The sequence below is a fragment of the Cottoperca gobio genome, chromosome 15 (genome assembly GCF_900634415.1).
Source record: "Cottoperca gobio chromosome 15, fCotGob3.1, whole genome shotgun sequence".
Classification (NCBI taxonomy): domain Eukaryota; kingdom Metazoa; phylum Chordata; class Actinopteri; order Perciformes; family Bovichtidae; genus Cottoperca; species Cottoperca gobio.
In genome coordinates, this window is record NC_041369.1 from 9,932,436 (window position 1) to 9,953,872 (window position 21,437).

A 21,437-nucleotide genomic window follows, 5' to 3' on the forward strand; every position below is an offset into this window, starting at 1 on the left:
TTATTTATAGGGATGATAATGAGCCTGCTGGGCCTGCCACAGACTGGGCACTCAGCTGAAGATGGCCTGTGATGAGGCAGGATCCAAAAATACATTTCAAACCCTCTGTAGTCCAAATATATAAATGTGACTCGTGCTTGCATGTTGTTTTGTTATTCTTGCCATTGGCGGTTTTGTCGGAGCAGGTTTCTGGTTGTGCAAGTGTGTTTTAACTTCTGTCCCTACATGTCAATCACTGCTAAATAGACGGCAGGGGGTCATTGAAAGAGCATCACTACACTGAAGTTAAGAGGATGAACAGATGTAAAAGGTTTGGGATAAATATTATCAGCAGGGAGCTGGGACACCCTATCGTCCTGTCCATAGCAGGCCTGTTTATTTACAGTGTTGCCTTAGAACTAGCGTCCCCTCCAGCTGACTGACAGGCCTCCTGAGGTGACCCCCCTCCACTACTACCACCCCCAGCAGACATGGCTTCCCCAGCTCCAGTTCTGTCTCCTCCCCTCGATCCTGTCCCCTCTTTTGTCCCTGTCCTGTGTCCACCCTCCACCCTCTCCTCCCACTCAGCGTGTTGTACAAAAATAGCAACGGAGAGACCGGGGGCTCCTCAGAGGAGAGCACAGAAACAAACATTGGCCTTGAGTCCGACAGTAAACACAGATTGGATTTGGGGTTTGTCAAAAGCTTGACATTGTGTGTGGAAAAGTGTCTTGTTTGCAGTGGTGAGTAGTTCATGAGTTGCAACAATGGAGCAGGTTTTGGAGTATTTGTTTGGTTTATATTAGTCCTTCAGGTGGAGACATATTAAACATGGAGGGGTAAAGGGTGGGGAATGTGAAAGCTTGTATTGAAATGTGTGTATCTTTATTTTACTTTATATATTACTATAGTTGCCTTAGCCAGGTGAATGCACGTGGTTTTAACTTTATATACTACCCTGTACAGTGTTCCTCGGTCTCTTACCGTGCCTCCTTACATTATGTGTATTACCTGAGAAATAGATTTTTAAAACAGAAATACAGCATTCTGTTTAGTTTGTAGGTTGTGTTCCTGCTGGTTTTACTGTGCCAGCGGAGGGGTCAGGTATGAGGCAGGAAGCAGTAATCTCATATTGTAGGTGTCTAAGCGAGGACATATGGTACTCATCCAAACCCAAGAGCTTAAACGATGGCTCATGTTGAGTGACTGACAGGCCAAGATGAGGTGAGAAGAGACCTGGAAAAAAGTCTAATCATATGATTTGCCCCAGTGCTCTCTGTGCTGCCAAAAACCCTGAAACACTGCCTCCTGCTAAAGTGCACACACGTCCACAGCGTGAGGGGTGAAATTACACCCCATTCACACAAATAGCAAGCAGGCAGCGATGGGAGAAGAGTTGCCACATCACAGAATAATGAGAATTAAGTCCACAAAGTGGAAATCCAAATATTATATCCCCCCCTGGGATAATCATAGGACATATGTCGGACAACAGTGGAATTAATTATCCTTATACTCATGACTGGAATATACAGCCTTTGTGACTTTTTTTCTAAATGAAGTGTGCATGGCAAATTGTGCACACAACTGGAATAAAGTCTAACAGCAGTGGACAGGCCAGATCTCTATTTATAAAGTCTTGCATATTCAGGTCAGTGCTTTCTGACTACAGAGCTACGTCCCTGCAGTCATATATGAGGAATGCAACAACATTTCTGTTAGAGTGTTTACTGCTCAGCTGAAATACATACAACAAAGAAATGGAAAAAGAACTGGTGGTTGTCATAGAATATGTCAAAGGGTTATGAAAGAAAAAAGGCTACCTGTATTGGATATACACTCAGACCACGGCTAAAAGCTGTCGTGCTTTTCTTCAAATAATTCAAATATCTTTACTGTGTTTTTCTAAAATCTAAGGATTACAGATGCTCCTGGATGATTACATTGGCCTCCACTCTACCTAACAGACTAAACTCTGCTGGAAGCCAAGAGACACCACAATCTGTTTACATGAGGATTACCTTACTGAGCCTCAGTCACTGTGTCAGTATGCTTCAGTCACTCAGCGTGAAGATGCAGTTTTTTGTGAAGTCTTTATTCCAGGAAGCAATGCCATTTGTTTAAAGGTCATTCTGACCAAAGAGGGGCAGTTGGTTATTGTAAAGTATTGCAGCACGAGTTGACTTTGTTTAATGTACCCAACTTAATCTCTAGAATCAACTTTTATTATTACAAGATGTGATTATAGCTATGAGGATGCTGTTCCTGTTCAGCGGAGGTAAAGCATGCACTTTGGTCTGGGAGGGAGGTGCTTCAGGTCCATAATCTCTAAGACAACACACACACTTAACTATTCTCCCTCCCTGCTAGTTCAATCTCATACCAAAGACTTCTGATCCTGTGGAGCATGAGTCTGTGACTACTGTTCACTCTTTGTCTCTCTGTGGAATAGTCGTACGCTGATGGTCCTTCTGTGCCGCTGTCTTTCAGCCAGCTGATGTGACAGGCTGTTGGTTTGGGCAGTTGTGGCCCCGCAGCTGGCTGAGCCATGGGGAACGAGAGCAGCACAACTGAGGCGCTGGTAAGGGCGAGCTCGCTGGCATTGGATGGCTGGCATTGCTATATGCTGCCCCCATGCTGCTATACATACCTCAAGCTCTAATAAAACTAACGCTGGCTCGCATGATTACTAACTACTGGCTTCAGTAAAACACATGGGATGTGCATGGAGCTTTGTGTACATTCCCATGCTTAATTGAGGCTTGTCTAATAAGCATTTAGATAGCATTCCCTGTCCTATCTTGTGATTAACTGGTGTAAATCTGCCATGTTTATTCCATGACTCTCAAAATGTGCCAGGATCTATGTTTACTGCTACACACCCTGATACTTCCAAGCTTGCTTTCTTGCAGTTGCAGCAGCAGTTGCTGTAATTATGTACTTTGTAATTTAAAATGAGACAGAAAAACAAGAATGTCCACATGTGACTGTCTCCAGCAGTGGAATTTGGGATTATTTTAATAGGATTACCATACACATTTGTCTCATGAGCTATAGACTCTACACACCATGTAGTGGACTTCATTAGATGTGATTGCAGAGTGAAGCTTAACATTGTTGCTTTTGCCTTAAAAATAATAGTTATTTGTTTCCAGTGCTTTAGTGCATACCCCTGCTGCTATACACGGTACAGTAGCTTTCCCCTTTAAACAGCTCTTGTTAAACTCTTTCATTCCCTATTACAGCCAGAAGAGGGCGCTCCAGAAAATGTTGTTCTGTTTCCACTTCAGGAAAATCAAAATGACTCCCTCCAGGTACAATATTTGTGTGTGTGTGTGTGTGAAAGTCTGAGAGAATATTAACTGGTAGGAAAGACATATTAATGCATTTTTTCGCAGTAAACCTGAAACGTCTCTCCATGTTTGCTGTTGATATTTTGAAATTCAAAATTTAGAAAGTCTGTCCTTACCTTGAAATGTGCAACTGAGCCAATTGATTTCATGGTGAAAAGCAAAGCAATCATACTTAAGTTCTTACTTCTAAAGTGCCATACAGTGAAAATTAACAGATTTCTAACTTTTTTTATATATGAAATGCCATTTTATTTGTTAAATAATTATTAATTCAATAAATAAATATGGTATGATATCTGTGTGTTAACCACATCCCATCCATCTGAATATAATAGATGGAAATAAAAAGAACCAGGAAATAAATGTGGCATTTTGAAGTAAAATAAATACAATTTATATTATTATTAAATAAAAACCTATTTATTTATGTATTCAACTAGATTGACTCATTTATATATTGACTATATACTTATTGCTTCATTTATTTATTTCATATTTTATTTCATAGGCATATATATTTATTTATGTATTATTTAAAATGTTCTTGAATGGCCTTCCATACTTACTTACTTACATTTATGTCAGTATCACTTCAGGCGACACATTTGTTTGTCTATACAGGTGTGATAGATCTGGTTTATCTTTATTCCTTTTGACATCACAGTAAAATGTTCATGACTTTGAACCCCTCTGGATGTTTGTGACGGTTGTGTATTTTGTATGTATGATGGTGTTTTAGGAAGGTCCCAAAAATACACAGGAGATAATACTTGGAGTCGGCTTAAAATCCAGTTAAAATCAGCCACAGGAGACGCTGAAAACATTCAGTGTACTGACCGATGTTGTGTTTTTGTGTTTTATGGCCGAGGACCACATGGTATTAAATAGCCAAGGGGAGTGTGTGTTAAGTGTCAGGAGAAGTGCTGTAATGCTACGATGATGTCACACCATAGCAACACTCAGAGGTCAAATTTGGATGAAGCAGGAGCTTTTATAATGCAAGAGGATGATGTGTGTCTCTGTGTATATGAGCCCAATGTGTGTACTAATCAAAGCTTCTTGGAGTGTAACCTGATCCTCTCGCAGGGGGTCACTGCAGGTCTGACCCTTGGCCTAATTTCCATTATTCACCTGCAGAGGCACTGTCACTCAGTCAATGCATCCAGCCAGAAGACACAGCAGCAGCAGCAGCAGCGATAGAAGTGGGGGAGGAGGCTGGAGCAGAGGTGGATAGGACAGGAAGAAAAGAGGGAAGGGAGACAGAGGAGGAGGAGGAGGAGGAGGAGGAGGGAAAAGAAAGAGCTGTGTGGAAAGAGTATACAGTAAAGGGGGAGGAGATTGCTCAGCACTTCCCTGTAGCTAACCCAGTGAAGTCTCAGCAGCCAGCACTGTGTTTGTCAATGCGTAGTAGTGTAGTGTTTCTAGACTCCGCACACAACAAATCCTGAGGAGGCTCATGGAAATTTAACAGGGGAGCGTTAGCAGCAGAAGAGAGGACAGGACTGTATGGAGAGGAGAGGAGGAGGTTAGCTGAGTCAGTACAAGAGAGGAGAGAGAGCGTCAGCAGCAGCAGCAGCAGCAGCAGCATGTGTTACAGCATGTTTGTGCCTCCTTCTTCACAACACAGAGCCCTGCAGAGGCTGACTGTGCAGTGAGCAAGGTAGAGGGGTAGCAGAGGAGTCACCTTCAGCAGCACAGGGGAGCGCACAGCACAGGGAAGTGTACACTGCTGGGTAAGTGCAACACAGGGGATGGTGGGATGATAGAAAGAGTAGATGTGTTGAATCTGTTTATGTTTATGTCAGTGAGGGCCTGGCTCTGTTTCAGCTCTGCCTCCACCCTGTTTACAACAGTCATGTGTAAAGCATTAAAGTTGCGTTAGCACATGGGCACTGACAGATTGAGTTAACAGTAAGTACAACTTAATAGACAAGTAGCAGTTTCCAGGCAGCCTCAGGGTGCTTTCTGTTTTGTTCCTGCCGGTTAATTAATAACATACTTTTTTCTGCATAGGGGATCAAACTAACTGTAACAAGGACTGTACTTTTCCACCTCACTGAGCTTCAACTTCTTCATATAAAGGCCAAAAATGTGGTGAATGAGTATTGGCTGTAAACCTGGCCATGATATGCCATCTGGTGCTGTTCCATGTTGATATCAGTGAAGTGTGTTTCCACTGTGACATTATCTGGTTTTGAGGAGGAGGTGAGAAGGTTCAGGCAGGAAACAGGAAACCCAAGACACATCAACATACAGACACCTCTTGATAAAACTGTGTTCATGTTTGCATGGGCGACAGTTAATGTGCGGAGGAATTGTTTATTAAAAAATCCTATTATGTAACATTAATACAGAAAATGACAGCAGATTGTAGATCACAGGCATTCAGAGTGACACCTGCAGCAACACTTTTTTTGTTGTTCTTTCATGCTTTATGCTCTCCTTCTGCAACCTAGCAGGAGTAGTCTAAATTAGTACATTTAAAAATAACCCAATATGGCTTGCATACGCCATTGTGTAAAGAGAGACTACATAATTGGCCAACATTCTTCTAAAATTAGTTTTAAAGGCGTAGTACAGTCAAGATTTTAACTGTTTTTATTCTTATGTTCGTGTGAGCAACGTCCTCCATCTGAGCTGAATGTGTAACACAAAAGAGGCTCTTTGTTGTGGTGACACAGGTCACGGCCAGTGACTCAAGACACACACCCACTACACACACACAGCTTTACTTGTTAACCTGTCTCCAGGATTTGCATCTAAGTCTATTTTGAAGGAGAAGTAAAACTTTTGATTGCTTTTTAAAATGTAATCAATGTAATGCAAATTTGGCGTGAAAATATTTTGCTGCAATAATGAAATAGTAACTTAAATGAGTGAAAATGCAAGTGTATAACAGGTAAAAACTAAGCTTGTCTCCAAAAAGATGTCAGTCATGATAGTCACCTCTGCTTGTGTGCAGCCATGCTGTCTGCTACTAGTTCATAAATAATGAATGAACGGATTCAATTCTGAATCTCAGCCGATCCTCAATGGACCGCATTACCAGCGCAAGTTTTAATCCTTCTGTTCTCACACTGTTAAATAAACGTATGTCCTACTTGGCTACAATCAGGACCTTCTCTGTAAGAAACAGCTCACGTGTTCCAGACATACTGAACATGCGTTACATCTGCACATGTTTATGTGTCTGTGCAAGTTTACGTTTGTCTGCACCTGCACACCTCAGTTTATATCCAAGAGGGTGAAATAATGGAAACTTTCCCCTCTGTAAACTGAGGCGGACTATATGGGAGAAATTCCATCATATAGTGGGTCCACGGTTGAGTGTTGTGTGTTGTGTTGTTGCTGCAACATGATGCCACAGCAAAGTGTTGTGGTGTGTGGTTGGATTCTGTCTGTCTGTCAAACAGTGGGACAGCCAGAAAGGAAAAACAGTTAAGGCCGAGTGCTCCATGTGTTGGCTGCAACAGATTTCGAGACATATTAGGTCACATTCTTCTACATCTTAATTATTTACTCATGATAAAGGAGTTAAAGACTGAAAATGTCATCTCGACTGTGGAACTCAGTCACTCTGCCTCTGGATATTAGAACTGCAAACTATTTTTAAAAGGAAATGAAAGACCTATCTTTTTAAATTGTTTTTTTATTTGGAGTAAAGAAATAAGTTGAGTTTAATCACATGTCTGATCATACTTGTCACATTCCAGCAGGACTTGGTTTGTCTTTAATGATTATTTGTAATCGTCGCAGACTTCCTTTTGAGGTGTTTCTAAGATGAGAACACCAGACTGTAATGAAACATACATTTAATTTAAGTAGCTCCTTTTTTTCTTTCACAATAGTAGTTATTTATATGCTAAAAGAGCGCAGTATAAACAAAGCTGCAGAGATTTGGCTCGTGCACTGAGCTGAGAGACAAAGAAAGAGACTCCATTCAATATGACCTATGCATCACTTCACAAACCCTTCACTTAAACACATGGGTGGAGTTATTTGTTGGTAATGTTTGGCTTTGAATCTGTAGGTGTTCCCATGTTTGCCCGCAACCGAGAAACCTCTAAATATGCCGCAACATGCTACATGCTCACTCTTGTTTAACTACACACTCTTATCATGTGTAGTGCAGGGGAAACTCCTGCATGTAGCTCACTGCGATTATGTTTCGCTGTCCCACAGGCAGAAGCTCACAGCTGAGAGTTTGACTCTGAGGGAGGACAGAGGGCTTCTGACTGAAGCCTCGACCAGCCAGCAGAGTCTGCTGTCCCAACCATTGCTCCCAGACGTCCCGGTCATCAGCGGAGTGGAGGAGAGCAGAAGTGCATCTGAAGACCAGGACGAGCTAGAGTTTCCTCATGACCTGCTGCCAAATCTAGACTTCAGCAGTGAGTTTAACATCTGGGAGTCCTCGCTGGGGTAAGCTGAGGGGTTACACACACACACACACACACACACACACACACACACACACACACACACACACACACGCACACACACACATACCCAGTTATGCAGGTAATAACTATCCCAGTTTCTATCTAACCATGAACTAACATCACAGAAAGTAGAAAGACTTTCTCGCTCGGCTTTTGGTCGCTGTTACAGATCTGAGGAAATGTGAATCATGTTAATAAGTTCACTCTGCACTCCTTGTCTACTTCATTTTCTCATTCAGCTTCTTATCATTAGCAACGGGGCACTACTGTGTTTTGAGATTTCTATATTTCTGTTTTCCCCCCATGCTTTTCTCACTGGTTTAAAGTGGGCTCGGCTGAGTAGGGGACATTTGACATCACATACATACTAGTGATTGGCTACACCAGCCTTCACTGGAAGATGCTGGTTCATGATCAATAATGTATCATATTATCATTGCATTTCTGTAGGATAACATATTGGATATTTATTTCTTGCTTGATTTATGGCTGTAAGGGAGCAGATTTGTACCAATTATTCAGTCAAAGTGAAAGTTAATCTGATATTGATTTGTTGTGAACGTGTGTCTACGTGTGTGGTGTGGGTTTGTGTTAGCAGAGCTCAGACAAGCTCAGGTGAGAGAAAATGTGAGCAGGTGAACCCTCTGCTGGCCGGCCTGCAGCACCACACGGAAGTCAGACCCCTGGTGGTTCTAGATAAAAGGTACCACATAGACTCAGCATGGGGGGGGGGGGGGCGTCTGCTATGGGAGTGTGTTCAGCAGGGATGATACAGATTAATAGTAGGAAGCATGGAGTGGAACAAAAAGATGACAGGATGAGCGAATGTTTCTAACCTTTTCTGGAGTTTGATGGACATGTGTAGGTGTTGCCTATCGAAGCAGACTTGGCTTGAAGTGTGGTCGTTCTTTTTTCATGCTTGGGTGAATTATCTGCAGACTGACTTTATGTTTCTAGTGTTGCCTGCCATTCTGCTTCTGGTTAATTGCACTTGTTTGTCTGAGGCCTTCATGTGTTCTGACAAACTGACTCATTGCAGTAGTATGTGAATGTATGAATTTAAAATGAGGGTAACACAGGAACAAAATAAAAAGTAAGACGATCAGGAAGTAATGAGAGACTACTTAGTAACTACTCAGTATGATGTAGTTTCTGCTGCTCAGTGGTTCATTTATAGTTAACCAGGAAGAAACAAAGTTGCTAGGTTAATTTATAATGATCAATTAATCAATTTAGTTAATCAGGAACTACTCATTAACACATCATTAATTATTAGTAATTACTTACATTTTTGTGTACCCTATTGTGTTGGTGAGTGTTACCCAAATAAGTACTGTGTAAGCATTCACCGGGTAGATTAAAATTCTCAAAGTGCAGAAAGTACAAATAAAGAAGATAAAGTTTCTGCTTATCAAGACAAACACTGCAGAGTAATAAGACATACGCTGTCTTAAAATATAATACTGCTAGAAGCACCTGGTCTATTCCACCTCAGGTAGAAATGGCAGGCAACAGCTTGTTTCATAGCAAAATGTTCAATCTAAACAGTTTAGTCTATTTCGCTGCTCCGCCCTTTACTAGGGAGTGCCAAGTGAAATAAATGCAGGTTGGTGAGGTGAGTGAGGAACATGTTGTCAGAGGTTGTGTTGACAAGGAAATGATCGAGCCTTTATGGTGCAATAACCAATCCCATGCAATGACACTTAGTGACATTATTTTTCACTTTATTTGTTTACATCTGAACATAGATTCAAGATACCAGCTGATGACATGAGTAGGAGTGTAGCTGATCCTATAAATAAATAATGATCGTGGATCTATCCACGCAGTGAGGCTTAAAGATTAAGATGGTCCCTCAGCATTTTCCTGCACTGCAGGCTCGTGGCTTAGCAGTGACTCAGCAATTACAACTAAATGGCACAAAGCTAGCCTGATTGTTAAAGACATTGTATTCCAAGCACTCTAACATTATGGTGCTATCTGTGTACTTTAGGGAGTGCCACTGCTTCGATATCTATATGTAGTATATTATGAGGCAGGATTTGTTGTGGTGCATAAGCATGAGCAAGTGTAAGGTTGTTTGTCTGGTGACATGATTTATTACCATCCCTTAAGGGAATACTAACACGGCTTTAATGTAGCATGTAGCCTTTAAAGTTACAGTTTAATCATCACTATCCTTTACACAAAAATAGTGTTTTAAGATTAGCCAGCAGAGTATTCATTACAGTGGTCAGAATGATGGAATAGAGTCAGACAGTGTTGCTCAGTATACACAATCCCAGTACACAACACAACAGCTTGACTGGAATAAAGACTTTTAATAGTGGTTACTATTGTACAGTACATGGACGCTACTACAATCCTTAGTAGTTGCTACTAGAAGTATTTTTTATATTCATGCTGCTAGTAATAGGTTCATGCTTTATAAAATGGCATTACAGATATAAGGCATAGTTCCAATACATCATTAGATAATCAAACTATTACAATTATCTACTTTTTATTCTTAAGCTTTTGGGATAATTAGGAAATCAGGCAGTCACTTCAAAATAGGGAAATTATATGTGAAAGCTTATTGCTGGAGGGTTTGCAATACATGTTGAAAATATGCATTGCAAAGTTGCATCGTTGGTACTCGGTGCAATGCTTAAACAAACCAGGTTTGATGTGTATAAACAGACCTGCATGTTCTTTAACAACCATATGCTTAGAAACAGTTGGCATTGTTTCTTGTAGGGGAATGTAAATCTCAGAATAGGCATCCTGAGTACAGTTGCATGTTTTGTGTGCATATCATGGAGTGCAGTGTCTGAGCATGGGCTTCCGCTCTCCCAATAGCTTTGTGGTATCGTGGGATGACCAGCTGTCTGCCTGCCAGATTCTTAACTGTGTCAACCTACCCTCGTCTCAGGCCTCATGACAGCGACCCAGTTCTCACAGATGTCCAGCCTTCACCTCGGCCCTCTGCCACACCTTACGATGTTCGATCCCTGACCCCTCCCATGTCTGTGCTCCTAGACCGGGAACTCCAAGAGGCCTTCCAGGAATGTGAAGAACAAATGGCAATACTGGGATTACTAAATCTCACAGGGCCCCCAGGCACCACGCCTGAGACGGTTAATGATGTAGGGAAAAAAACAGGAGAAGGGATGGTTAATAAATCTAGTGAGTCATCGTCCCTGCCTCCAATCCTAGTCCAGCCAGGACATAGCAACGGGGGCCATGGAAACAAGAGTACACATGGAAACAGTGAGGCAGCAAACATTCAGACGGATACAGTTGTGTTTAGTTTCAGGAATTATATACTGGGCACTGAGCAAAGTGCTGCTGCAGCAGAGACGGAGACTGAAAGAAAAGCAACACAGAGCCTGGATAAATGTTCAGAGATTAAAACAGAAAAACAATTAGATGAGCAGAAGGGAACACCCACGCATACACAATTAGAAACGACAGCTTTATTGAAAGAAACCCAAAATAATTATATGTTCTCTGAGCAGAGAGACTTTAGAGAGGAGCATGTGGATTGTAATGCAGCCATTGGGGAAAAGAGCACTAAGGATTGTAATACAGTTAGAGTGAAAGGCACAGAGGCAATAACAGAGATTGTAGACATGAAGTGCAATGTCTATCCAAAGTGCAATGACTCCAGGATACATTTTTGTACAGATGAAACAGGAAAAAATAATGATTCAGTTAATGAAACATCAGAGTGCAGTAATCTACATTTAAAGGATACAGATGCATTATCAGAGACGCAGCCAGATCCACAGACGGGAGCAAACAGTGAGGAGGATCAGGAGTCAAAAACAGACAAATGGAACAACTCGCCATGTAACAAACAGGCTGGGCAGGACAAAAAAGCAAAGAAGAAAGAAAAAAAGAAACAAAGGAAAAAGAAAAAGACAGAAGAGATGAACACAGAGCGTGAACACAAAGCAAAGACAGAAGAACAACCGGAAAGTGATTTGCAAGATGTGTCTCTCACAAATGCAGGAAATCACACAGATTCCACAGCAAATGTAGAATCAGTGTCACAGGCGGACGCTCAGACTGTGATTTGTGGGGAGCAGCCTGATAATGGTTTTGACTCCAAGCGTCAGCTGAGTCCCGGGGGAAAGCCCTGCCCCAGCCCCCCACTATCATCCTCTCATAGCAGGCAGGATCATCTTACTGACTCCGCCTGTTCACCTGCGTCCAACCAGACTCTTTCACAGAGTCCTCATCAGTCAGATAACCACAACCTTTCGGACGCCCCCTGTGGCATGAATCACAGCTCAGACAAAAGCCCACAGCGGAAGCAACATGCAACCGGAGGCGTCATCGACAACCAAAATACCCCCATGACATATGTCCAAACTACAGTTATCAATCCAGCTGCTTCTGCCGATAAGAGATCAGATGCACAAACACAGCAGGCTGTAGTTACCTCAGAAGCAGTGATACTCTCTCACGGGAATCAGAGCCCACTCTCCAACAGGCGATGTGTGGGAGAGAGCCGCGTGGAGAGTGCCCTTGAAGAGGCTTTAGTGGTGGTTGCTGCGTTGCCACTGGCAACACCCACGAAGCCAGAAGTGATAGAAAGCAAGCGAGAGGGAGGAAGCGTGAGGCGTGATTCACTGGAGAGAGTAGCCACTGTAGCAATCGCAGATAGTGGGAAAGCAGTAGGAGAGAAAGATTTGGGAGGAATAGAAAAGTGCCTCAGCTCTGCAGACGGAGAGAAAGAAGGACTCCTGGACAGCGTTCCTCAGCTCGCATTAATCTGTTCACAGGGAAAAGGCTCACTTGCGTTCTCAGCCAAAGAGGGACAGGCTGCATCTGAGGAAAGCTGCAGCAGCAACATGCCACACAACTCGGCTGAGGCTGAAATAAAGGGACCGACAGAGACGACCGTTCGCAGTGCAGACACTGACATCTCACCAGCTGAAGAGGGAGACAGAGAAAAGGAGCCTTTCCGCTTAGAAACCTATATCAATACTTCTCCCTTTGGGCTACTCACTGGTCCTGATTGTCATGATCACAGTGCTGCGGGATTGGTGGGAGGAAAAGGAGGAGGAGGAGGAGGAGAAGAGGAGGTGGGAGAGAAAGGAGGGCTGGCTAGAGAGCACAGTTCATTCAGCCAGCCAGAAGGCTCTGTTAGTGGGGTGTCATCAGCTGAGACCGAGGTGTGTCCGCCCACCAATGTTGCCGAGTCACAGCTTAAGTCACAGGGCTGGAGTGAGCCGATTGCTACCATCTCTGAGAGCATCTGCACTGAACAGGACCGTCTCTCTCACCCCGACCAGCAGCAGCAGCAAGGTGCAGCAATTTCACGTCACCCTCAACAGAACTCCAGCAATTCAAACGGAGGGGTAAGGGCTGACCTCAAACAGGAGTCATCCATCGCAGAGAGAAACTACAGCCACGTCTTCCTGTCTTCGGTCTCACCTCAGCCGCTGACTACTTCACACCAGATCCCAGCCGAGCGGCAAGTAAGCATCAATCAACAGGTCCAGCCTGAAAGTAGCACAGCAGAAACCAGGACAGACGGAAGTGCAGCTGAGTCCCAAGTCCAAGCCCAGACCCAGAGCAATAGAGGCGCTATGTCTGGAGTGGGTGTGCATGTATGTGACGGTAACAGAGGCAACAGCAGAGTTCGTTTTGCGGATACTGTGAAACAAGGAGGCAGTTCCTCTGTGGATCTCAGGAACATGGCGGTGTCGTCTATGGACTGCGCCTCTTTGCCTCCACTGACTGTACATGAGAGTTTGCACCATCCGGTGTTTGAGGCCAGCTACATCTTCCCAGAAGTCCTTGGCTTGAAGAAGCTAGAAATCCCCTCAAATGCAGCTCTTGCCAAGGATGAACTCGCAATACGGAGCTCGGGTGATTTTCCAAAGCCACAGAAAGATGTGCAGTTGGATAAAGGAGATGTGGGGACTAAAGGTAACAAGGAGATCATTAACAAAGATCAGCCTCAGGAGTCTCTTTTATTAGGTGATGAAGGTAACCAGCATCTTCTCTCCTCATGTTCTGTGCTTCCAGCTGATACCTGTAAGCCTTTAAGTGACGTGTCCACTGAGTCACCTGTTGGGCAGCTCTCCGCGGAGCTTGACCTCAGTTTAAAACCCGAAACTTTCCCCTGCACAGCTTCTCTTCAGACCACGGCTAGTGACCCAAGTTATCAGACTCTCACCCAATTAGATCAAACACCTCCTCCTGTGATAGCCATCACTGATCCTTTGAAGGCTAGTTACGGGTCCACAATTCACTCTGCTGCTCTGACAAAGGATGAATCAGCGACTTCAGAAGAGACAGCCACTGACCAGTCAATTCCTGTTATCGAGCAATGTGCCAGTAATTCTTCTTTTGTGCTACGGCCCCCTGGCCCAATGTTGAGTCACTTGGAGTTCATTACTGACTGCGATATCTCTCTCGCTGAGCAGGCAGATGACGGCGGCACTGACGGTGACGGCACCAAAGTATCTGGAGAGGTGAATGGCAACAAGAGCACTGAAATGACACAAATGTCTATAGCACAGGATCTAGAAAATGGTGATGTCAGCGATAAAATAGATGAGAATCGTCCGAAGCTGGAAAATAGAAATTACGCTATGGAGTCTGTCGTTGAACTTGAGAATTCTCCGATTAACAATGTAAATATTTCATTTTCACAAGAGGAAAACCTGTCTCCTCCCCAACCTCCTGGTGCAGTGGGTGTACTAGCAAAGGGTGGGTCTGATAATGTAATTTCTCTATCACACACTGAGCCAAGCCCTTATGGAATTAAACCTGTTATTTGTGAAGCATCGATTAAGGATGACCTCATTTATGTCAGCTCTGACATGCCTACCAACGAGGCTTATAATGAAATTAAACAAGACGATATGAAAGACAAAATTGGAGACCAGACCTCTGTTATGTTCGCAGAGGAAAAGAAAAAAGTTGAAGAGGCAACAATGGATAATCAAAAGGAAACAGCAGACAGCGACAAGCTGCGGATTGGGAAGACAGGCACAACACCACAACAGAGTAATGGGCCAGATAAAGAGGCTGTAGAGGAAATTGGAGACCTTCATCCACCACATAAACATAACATACAAAAGACTGAATCACCCATAAGGGATATAAAGGAGGAAGGGAAGAGCCAGACTTCTTCCTTATCTCCCAACAGACCTGCAGGGGTATCTGAGAACAGGTTAAGTGCTGAGGTAGAATCTGGTCGTGAACCTCTGAATGTTTGTGTTCAGAGTTTGCGGCAAACTCCGACAGCAACACTGGAACGCAGCTCTGACAGGGACACGGCAACAGATTTGAGTGCTGCTCTTGGCCAATCGCAGTGTACACTAGAGCTAAACTGTTTTGCTCAGCAACAGGAGCAACAGCAGCGGTGTCTGGGATCCAGACATCCCACAGAGGATTTGTCAGGTGGCTGTCTAGAAGGGGGAGGAAAGACTAACGGTCAGGTCAGGCAGACCCAAGCGCTGGCTCCGGGGGTGAAAGGGGGAGCAGAGGGAGGAGACGGCTCTGTTGTGAATCTGTGTCCGTCAAGAAGCGGGGATGAGTTGACAAGTGATGACAGCAGTGGCAATGAACAAGGGATAGGTTTAGAGAAAGACAATGGGGAGGAAGCACAAACTGCAGCAGGGGTTGACAGCGTTTATGTGACGTCTCTACTAGCAAGTGATTTAAACGAGAGTGGAAGGGCTGCTGAGAAAAAGGACTCGGCTGACACCACAGCTTGCTCTCGTGTGGGTGAGACAAGAAAGGGGATGGCTGAGAATAAAAGCCCTGCGTTAGGGGTAGTTGAGTCAGATACAGACTGTGATCTGGATGGTAAAGGTCAGCAAAAAAGCAATTTATCAGCTGCCTGTCAAGAGCAAAATGGAAAACCAGAGACCTCAAATAACAATCCTGTATCTGTTGAGTCTGCATCGCAGGAACATGAGACTCCACCTTTCCAAATCTCTGTTTCATCAAAGGTCAGCACAGACAGTCATGGCATTCACAAAGCAGTTATTTCAAGTGCAAACCAGGCTGAAGAAATTCATACAGAAATATCCAGTACTTTGGTTGTGCAACCAGAAACTGTGGAAAAGGATTTCAGTGCTGCCACAGCTGTGAAAAGCAACAGTAGTGAAACGGAGGAGTGTGAAATTCAGGATACAGTGTGCGAGCCTCTCGAGCTACAAAGCTCCAATAAAACCTCAGCCACACAAAGCAGCCCAGTAGTACACACACCCATAAAAGGCCCTGATGTAAAGGAGATCACAAAGGAAGATAAAGCAGCTTTGGACGAAGAGAAAGCTAGCAGCTCGGGGAAGGGACAACGTGAGATAAAAGCGATGAACAATGAAGCAATGAAAAAACAGGAGGTCATAAATCAAACTGTGAAGGGTAAAGACAGTGGGTCAATCGATGTTTCTAAGGCGACAGATAATGGCAATGATTTAACAGATCAAATGAATCTTGATGTTATCACAGTCCCATCTGTTGTTTCGTCAAAGCGCTTGGAAAATTTTGAATCGACCCCTGCTGCAGCCCCTACCCAGTCAGTAAAGCGGCAAGATGATATTGCCGCAAACCCCATTGTTGCTGCTTCCCACTGTGAAGGAAGATCCCTTGTTTATCAAGTGCCAAACAAAGAGGCTACCGAGGTGTCAGAGAGTCCTGCTCCTCCACTAACGGCCAGAGAACCAGAAACAAACTGGATACAAGCTCTAAAAGAAGCTGCATCCCATTCTCAGAGTAAACAAGAGACCTTAAGGTAAACACAAGAGCAAGTATGTGTGTTTGAAATTATTACATGAGAGAAATGCCTTAAGAATTGTCGGTAAGACGAGCACACATGAGACTTCACGCTAATAAAGCTATGTTAATGGAAAATAAATGCTCTGCAACTACACATGTCTGAAAGGTCAGTCGAGGTCAACATGGACAAAGTAGCATGTTAGCATGCAGTCACACATCATAGAGAGAATGGCATATGTGTAGTCACCAAACCACAACTAAAGAATTATAAATTGGATAGACAAATGTTTATATATATTTAGATATTTCCATGGGTTGTAAATATATGATTATCAGTTTTTTAGTATACATATATTGCTGCAGTTTCTTTTTTTACTTAGCATTCCAGTAACACAATTTCTAGGACTTGTTTAGAGTGATATTACAGAGAGCAGCGTGACAATGAATATGAATGAGGAGGTAAACACAGAGCTGCACTTTGTTTTGACTCGAGCTTGGGTCAGATGACTGTGCCTGTTGAAGTCTAATGGAAGAAATGTAGCCCTTTATATTCAAAGGATGACATCAGCTGGGACATCGGCCCTGCTCTCCAGGGCAATAATGAGCCTTTTTTTCTCACACTGCTAAACACAATGCCTCAACACACACACACACACACACACACACACACACACACACACACACACACACACACACACACACACACACACACACACACACACACACACACACACACACACTCTCTGTCTCTCTCTCTCTCTCTCTCTCACACACACACACACACACACACACACACGTCCCTATAGCCACACAAACACACACATTTGTCATTTGTCAGTCATTCCTTGTGCATGTGCTGTAAACTAAACAACAAATCTCCCAACCCCCTCTTCTCTTGCGTTGTTTTTTCCAGACCCTTCCCATCTCTGGAGTCTCCTCAACTAGAGTTTCTTACTCCGACTGAGGAGATAGTTGCTCCTCTGAGACAGGAGGAGATCCCTCCACCGGCGCCAGCAGCAGAGAAGACAACAGAGTTCCCCCTTCTGAGTCTTGTAAAGAAGCCAGTGGATCTTCCTGAACCTTTGAAGAAGACTGTAGAGCTCCTAGAACCAACACAGAGCACAAAAGTAGGGATCCCAGATGAAGTGAAGGAGGTAGAGCTCCCAGAAGAAGTGAAGAAAGTAGAGCTCCCAGAAGAAGTGAAGAAAGTAGAGCTCCCAGAAGAAGTGAAGAAAGTAGAGCTCCCAGAAGAAGTGAAGAAGGTAGAGCTCCCAGAAGAAGTGAAGAAGGTAGAGCTCCTAGAAGAAGTGAAGAAGGTAGAGCTCCCAGAAGAAGTGAAGAAAGTAGAGCTCCCAGAAGAAGTGAAGAAGGTAGAGCTCCCAGAAGAAGTGAAGAAGGTAGAGCTCCCAGATGAAGTGAAGGAGGTAGAGCTCCCAGAAGAAGTGAAGAAAGTAGAGCTCCCAGAAGAAGTGAAGAAGGTAGAGCTCCCAGAAGAAGTGAAGAAGGTAGAGCTCCCAGAAGAAGTGAACAAAGTAGAGCTCCCAGAAGAAGTGAACAAAGTAGAGCTCCCAGAAGAAGTGAACAAAGTAGAGCTCTCAGAAGAAGTGAAGAAAGTAGAGCGCCCAGAAGAAGTGAAAAAAGTAGAGCGCCCAGAAGAAGTGAATAAAGTAGAACTCTCAGAACCAACCGAGAAAAAAGAAGATCCTCCAGAACAGCTCCCAGAACCAAAGAGGGAGCGAGTAACTTATTCAGAAATAGAGAACAATCCAGCTGAGCTTCTAGAACCAACAAAAAGCACAGAAGATCTCCCAGAACCAGCGAAGACGACAACAGAGTCTCCAGAACTAGAGAAGACGCTGATCACTGAGCTGCCAGCAGAGGAGCTAGTGGAAACACCTGCAGAGATCCCACCTGAGGAGCCATTGAAAGCACCAGCTGAGAAAACCACAGCGACAGAAACAGTCCAGGATCCTACTGAGGAGCTACAGGACAGTTGGTGAGTGCCTTTGTAAAATCATAAGATTAATACATAATCAGTTACTATGGTTGTGTTCTTGAAAATCTTCCTTTTGACAGCAAACAAGAACAACTTCCACTGTAGAGTCTCCAGAGTTTGTGGAGTAATGTTTCCCTAAGGCTGCTGCCAAGGGACTTTACTCTTTCAGAGCTCATGCAGAGTCTGGATTAAACAAAACATGTCCTTGTAATCCCTATATTGACTAAAATCTAAGGATTATAGCCTTTTACCATTAAGAACAACAGGTTTACAGTGAGACCTGTAATTTGTGGTTGACTGGGTTTCCAACAGGAAACCAGACATCAGAATGATTTGTATGTGGCCTTTAAACCTGATAGTTTTCCTAAAACTTATCAAAACATTTCCATTACAGTGATGTAGCCGAGACATTTTATTGCAGCTAACTTATTTGTGAAAAGGGTGAATCTTAGGGGGACATGTGCTTTACAGCTCTACAGCTCTGCAGCTCTGCCTGTCACACATTTAAAATGGATTTCCACACGTTTGGAGAGTCCCTTTGATGGCTTTGTTTGGCTTTCAGACACCTTGAGGGCGTCTGGTTGGTTGTTGCTGTCTGCAGCGGTTAAACAGTGTCTGATTGGACAAATGAGATGAGGTTTCACAGATATGTACCGCTTGGTGAAATGTCAGTGAACCCTTTACGTTGTTAAATACACATATTAAATCATTGTGTCGCTCAGTTCGACCTCCATGTGGGCATTCAGTATTTTTACAGCATTTTAACAGCTCCGGCTACAACATGTTTCCATGTATTTCATTATTTTACTGAAAAACCTCATACATCTAAGGATGTGTTGTGAAAGTAGTTTTTTTCCACTTTATTTACTTTGTGAGGAATGTCTTTTGGGATATTCTAGTTAAGTTAAATAAATGCTGATTTATTTTCCCTTCAGCTTCAGCTTTTCTCAGCTTTCTCAATTGTCTTTCTTAGTTGTCACTCTCTCCTGCTGTTTGCTGCATGCCCAGGAGCTATCCCACATGCCAGAGTAGCACTTGCTGCAGTCAGTCACAACACTTGTCCCATCACTGCTGTTGGAGACATAAAGGCTTGTTCAGAGTAGAAGGGAGGAGTGACGGCGCTATTTTCACTATATGTTTCATCAATAGATAAAGTTACACTTGCGTTCGTGTGCCAGAGACAGAAATGTGACTGCATGGTCAATGATGTGTGTGTAGCATATGTTTTTTTCCCCGCCCCTAGAGGCTGTCCTAGCTGTCAGTCCTGCTCAGTCTGTGCGGCTTTGTGAACTGAAGCCTGTAGTGGGAGGAATTTGGGCAGGCACTCAGCTCCACTGAAGTCATTTGCACAGACCAGACAGAGTGGAACAAAAGCAAGGGTTAAGAGAAACACTTGAGCATGTGCTGTGGCGTGAGTGTGTGTGACAGAGTCAGTCAGAGTCACACAGAGAAGAGAAGGACTGGGACGTACACTTATTAGCTCTGGTGTTTTGGAGTTCAGCAGGCGCTCAGCAGAAGTAATTTCCATCACCTACTTGTAGTCAGCGCTGAAGTCGTGTGGTGGATTCCTCCATGGCTGAACTCTGGGTGAGTTGACAAGAAGTAGGTGCCCTATTTTCTTCGGCATTTGTGTTTAAGTCCCTCCAGGTGGATGCAACAGATGGTCTGTAGGTAACTAGTGCTAATGACGCTCTGTCTCTGCTGACCTCACCAGATGGTAGGAGGGGAGGGAAACATAGAAAGACGAAGGGACAGAAGGCGTAAAAGAAAGAACAAAGTTGCAAAATGAACCGCGTATCCAAAAGAAATGTTACAGGTTAGAACATGTCTCCTTTCCCTGCGGTTGTCGAGATACCTCAGAAGTAGGAAAACTCATGTTTAACTAGTGTGTGAGCTTTCCAAAAATCTTGCTGGCATCGCAGGAAACGTAAAGGGCCACTGACTGAATTGCTGTATGACATTAATGTGCCATAGTATTTTTTTTTACACAACCAGTTTTAATAAAATATGATAAAATCTTTTGTAAAGCCATATTTCCTCATGAAACACTATGGGAATGACTGTGGCTACTCAGGTTGGTATGTAGGATATTTCTCATCCATGTTTTTTCATGTAAAAAGGAAGTAGGATGTGCTATAGTCCACATTGTACTGTAAATAGACTAGTTGCCATGGTGATTGTAGGCTCATGTGCCTTTGCTGGCATAAGTAAAGTAGATAATATGTCATTAATTTAACCAACAATAGTCTTTCAGTAACAATTCAATCAGAAAACAATTGGTGGATTATTTGCAATATACAGTATACAGTGTGTGTGTGTGTGTGTGTGTGTGTGTGTGTGTGTGTGTGTGTGTGTGTGTGTGTGTGTGTGTGTGTGTGTGTAAGTGCGTGTGTGTTAGGACAGTATGAGCTAGCTGCTGGCTGCAGGACAAAAATGGTCCTCTCGTCATTACAGCGTTAAAAAAACCCTTTTCTCAGTACTTTCAGCTGGTTTTATTTACAACTCTGTTTATCATTAAACACCCTGCCTGGACTCGCTGTCTTTCGTGTCCAGCTGTTTCCCGTAGATTACACTAAATGTGTGTGTCATGAAAGTGAAGGTTGGAGAATCAGGTTTGTTATCTGGACTTTGATAGAAAATGACCACTATGTATCGCTGGACCGGCCTTCTTAAATCTGGATTTGCCTTCTTAAGAACTGCTCAAGAGTTGCCCTTGAGTAACACCCTGGACGCTGAAAAAGAGTACATAATAACTGGAAGAAAAAGAAGTTGGAAAGCTCCAGCTGTTAACCTGAGTGGGTCAGCTGCCATTAGCTCCACATAAAAGCCACTGAACCACTAAATACTCTACACCTGTGTCCAGGATAATCTTATTTTCTGCCAATTGTCTCTTCTCTTTACGCTTGGTTTATTTTTCTATCTGCTCCATAGCAGTTTGTG

General features: G+C 43.5%; 1 protein-coding gene across 1 annotated transcript in view; it reads left to right on the top strand.

Moving 5' to 3' along the window:
- Positions 1–620: 620 nt before the first annotated feature.
- The window catches only part of tacc2 (transforming, acidic coiled-coil containing protein 2), a 48,843-nt gene continuing 28,026 nt past the window's right edge, over positions 621–21,437 (top strand). Inside the window, exons 1-7 of the mRNA XM_029449822.1 lie at positions 621–722; positions 2,470–2,560; positions 3,225–3,293; positions 7,515–7,751; positions 8,367–8,474; positions 10,686–16,517; positions 17,415–18,497. Coding sequence (XP_029305682.1) covers positions 3,247–3,293; positions 7,515–7,751; positions 8,367–8,474; positions 10,686–16,517; positions 17,415–18,497 — 7,307 coding nt within the window. The 5' untranslated portion in view covers positions 621–722; positions 2,470–2,560; positions 3,225–3,246. The remainder of the gene's footprint in view (positions 723–2,469; positions 2,561–3,224; positions 3,294–7,514; positions 7,752–8,366; positions 8,475–10,685; positions 16,518–17,414; positions 18,498–21,437) is intronic.